Source organism: Lipotes vexillifer, unplaced genomic scaffold (assembly GCF_000442215.2).
Source record: "Lipotes vexillifer unplaced genomic scaffold, Lipotes_vexillifer_v1.1 scaffold835, whole genome shotgun sequence".
Lineage (NCBI taxonomy): Eukaryota > Metazoa > Chordata > Mammalia > Artiodactyla > Lipotidae > Lipotes > Lipotes vexillifer.
In genome coordinates this window covers 1631319-1634825 of record NW_006774135.1, presented here as the reverse complement: position 1 = coordinate 1634825, position 3507 = coordinate 1631319, and the positions used below count along the sequence as shown (strand labels likewise).

The window sequence follows — 3507 nt, the reverse complement described above, 5'->3', positions numbered from 1 at the left end:
AAGAGCGTGGTGCCCCCGGACAGCACAATCTCCCCATAGAGCATCTTCTGGATGTCGGCGTCACACTTGGCAATGCTGCAGGAGACCATTTTGGAGAGGCCCGGGTTTTGGATGCCCAGCTGCTCGGGCGAGAACAGGGCCTCGGGCGCCTGGTACAGCTGGTCCCCGATACGGATGATGCTGCCGTCGGGCAGCTTGTACTCCCTGAGCACCTCCTCTGACCTCCGCGACAGCTCCTTCTCCGGCTCCAGGGCCACATAGCAGAGCTTCTCCTTGATGTCGTCCACCAGGGCTTTGTCCAGCACGCACGGGAAGGTCCTCCCGCTGGCCAGCAGCAGCCGGGTGAGGTGCTCCGTGATGTCTCTCCCCGCCATGTAAAGCTTGGTGATGGCGTGGGGCAGGGAGTAGCCTTCGAAGATGGGGACGGTGCAGGTGACCCCATCCCCGCTGTCCACCACCAGGCCCGTGATGCAGGCCGAGGCGTAGAGGGCCAGCACGGCCTGGTCCGACAGGTAGAAGGCGGGCACGTCGAAACTCTCAAACATCACCTCGGCCATCTTCTCCCGGGTCTCCCTGGGGTTCAGCGAGCGCTCCGTCATGAGCACCGGCCGGTCTCTGGCTTTGACCCCCAGCTCCCACTCGAAGAGATGCTCCCAGAGCTTCTCCATGTCGTCCCAGCCTGTGATCAGGCCTCGCTCGATGGGGTAGTGCAGGTGTAAGACCTCGTCCCTGTGCAGGGCCTCTTCCCCCACAAAGTACTTCTGATTGGCCCCCGCCGAAGGCATCTTGAACTTGGGGTGCCCCACGACGGAGCGGACGACGTGGCGGGGGCCAACCTCTCCAGACAGGCCTGCCTTACAGAGCCCGGACCCATTGTCAAAAATGACAGCTGGAGAATCTAACACGTGTGGGTTAAACATGCCTGTGGCATCCTCATCCGCACTTTGCCAAAATGAAGATGGAAGCCTCCTGGGCCACTTTGTGACGTATGAGGCTCCTCTGGAAGTTTCGAGGGCACAGGATTCCACGGTTCTCGGGGCGTCTCTCAGGCAGGGCTAGCAGACGGCCGGTCCCCGAGAGCCCCCTCCACCCCCACCTGCGGATCTGCTCTCCTCTCAGGAAGCCTGGGTTGCTGAGGCCTTTTCAGGAATGACGTCCCATAGGTAACAATCCAGCCAAGGCAACCATTGTCCTCAGCCAGCATCAGAGGGCCTTTGGGGGTGGGGGCTTGGTGTCTCTGCTCGCCCCCCTGGTGAGACTCCAAAGGGGGAAGTCCAGCTGTTCCCGCAGGCCGTGTTGAGGAGCCTGTTGTGGAGCCTGGAACCAGGGAAGCAGCCCAGCCTGGGCCAGCCCATAAAACTGGCATCTCTGGCCCTCTGTTTGGAGGGAGCTGCTGTTTGGAGGGTGACAAGCACACTTCTCTTTGCTAAAGGGGAAGACCAAGCACCAGGCAGAGGCCCAGCTTAGAGAAGCGATGCCCAGGGCTCTGACACAGTAAGCACTCAGAACATAGTTTTGGAATGCAGACTCCTCCAGGAAGCTCTCAGGGATTTCTCTTCTCTTTACCTCATGAACCCTGACCCTGTCTCACAGGGTAGCTGCTAAGCAGAGCCCTCTGGGCCTATTGGCTCTCTCTCGGGGCACATGTACCCCTGCTCTGGCTTGAGGTCAAGGGCCCTCCTTGCTCTCTGCAGCCCCGGAAGTGCTGTCACAAACAATATCCAGTGGTTGTGGGCTGGGAACCCAATGGCCTGTGAAGAGAGGGATCTGAGGTTTCATCGGGGTGGGGGGCAACCCTGATTGGAGCCCCGGACATCTCTATTTTGGGCCTGTGACACAGTTGGCCACGCCGCCCACTGAAACACTGTCAGAAGTGACCAGGTCACCAAGTCTGAGGCTGAGAGTGAGGCTGCAGGTTTAGCCAAGCCCCTGAGGACAGGGGGCGCCCACTCCAGCCTCCCGGAGAACCCCTCCAGCAGCCCTGCGATCACACCCTGGGCTGGTTTCCAGCTCAGGAGGAGAAACTGGGAGGGAGCTCAGACTAGGGAGCCATGGCTGACTTTTTTCTTGAGGAAGCTGGAGCCGGTCTTGGAGAACAAAATGCTAACTTGGTGTTCTGTCATGTCCAAAATCACCCTCTAGGCCAGCTCCTTCCCGACCAGAAAGCTTTCCAAGGAGACTAGCTCCCCTCTAGGTCCCCTCACCTCCCTCTGCAGGTGGCCCTCTCTGCATGTCCTGCTGGCCCTCCTAAACCCCCCAGCAAAAAGTGAAAAAGTGTCATCATGTAGGGTAGATGCACGGCGTGGGTGTGTGTTATAGACACGTGGTGTAGACCAGTGACATGGACGTGCAGCTTTGTGGGAACCCCTGGGGCTCAGCCTGGGGGGAGTCAATAAACACTTGGTATTACTGAGATTCTCCCACAAAGGACACCTCTCCGTGGAAGTGGAATCAGATGCACGCTGGGGTTGATGCTGAGAGAAGACGCACCCCCCAGACTATATAGCCCAGAACCACAGCTACCACTGTGGGGGCCTCTAAGAGTTGGGGCCCAACGTTCAGGGGAGCACGTGTGCCTAGAGGCTGCTGGGTCGAGGACGGTCCTTAGGGCGCCGTGTCTTGGGGGTTCCAGCCTGCTTACATCACAAAAGCCCTATGCACTCGGCTTCTCAGGCTTTGCTATTCCCCATTGTTGCCAAACACTCCCGGATGAATCAGGAGGAGTGTGACCTCAAGCTTTTTCAATTTTGGCCCTAAAAGTGGCCCACGTGGGTGGTGATGTAACCATGCTGGGTGCAGAGGTCAAACGCAGGGGCGGGGCCCTTCCGTGTGTCCTGGGGGCCCAGGGCTGGCTGGGGCACGGACGTTTGCAGGGGGACAGAGCAGGAGGAAGGACAAACGTTCACGCAAAGCTCGGACTGACCAGCTGGGTGCGTGGGTGGGGGGGCTGTTCCGAGGCCTCACCGCACCCCGCAGCTGTGACAGCACACAGCACAATGTGTAACAATGTCCCGGGGCAGCCGGCCAGACCTGGTGCAGGTCCCACGGGCACACACAGCCCCCTCCCTGTTCTCTGCAGGTCCGGCGTGCATGACAGCCAGCAGGGCAAGTCCAGGCCCCTACACCAGTTGCCAAACCTGTAGCGGGCAGTTCTCTGTCCCCCTGTGACTGCTGCCCATCCCAGACAAGCTCAGACCCTCGAGGACAGAGCTGTGAAAGCTGGGCCATCCATCAGGGCTGAGGCTCCAAGCAAAGCCATCCAAGGAGTTCCAGGACCCCTTTTCCTAAATGTTTTCACTCTCCCTGATGAGCCTGCGAGAAGTGCAGCCCTTCACCCTGGGTCTGGGACCCCAGCCACTCCTGACCACCCACGACGGTCACGGCCATTGGGTGCCACACGCCCGGCAGAGCAGGCCCCGGGGAAGGGGTCCCCACTTTGCTCCTCTCTGTGCACTTGGGCAAACCAGTTCTCTGCTGGCCACTGGGCCAGCTCCCCTGCCGCATTCC

General features: G+C 60.1%; 1 protein-coding gene across 2 annotated transcripts in view; it reads right to left on the bottom strand.

Moving 5' to 3' along the window:
• Positions 1-920, bottom strand: part of ACTRT2 (actin related protein T2) — a 1302-nt gene extending 382 nt beyond the window's left edge. The window contains exon 1 of one of the 2 annotated variants that reach the window (XM_007448949.1): positions 1-920. This exon is cut by the window's left edge and continues 2 nt beyond it. In XM_007448949.1, coding sequence (XP_007449011.1) covers positions 1-920 — 920 coding nt within the window. The other variant, XM_007448948.1, reaches the window with a different exon arrangement.
• Between the last annotated feature and the right edge of the window lie 2587 nt (positions 921-3507).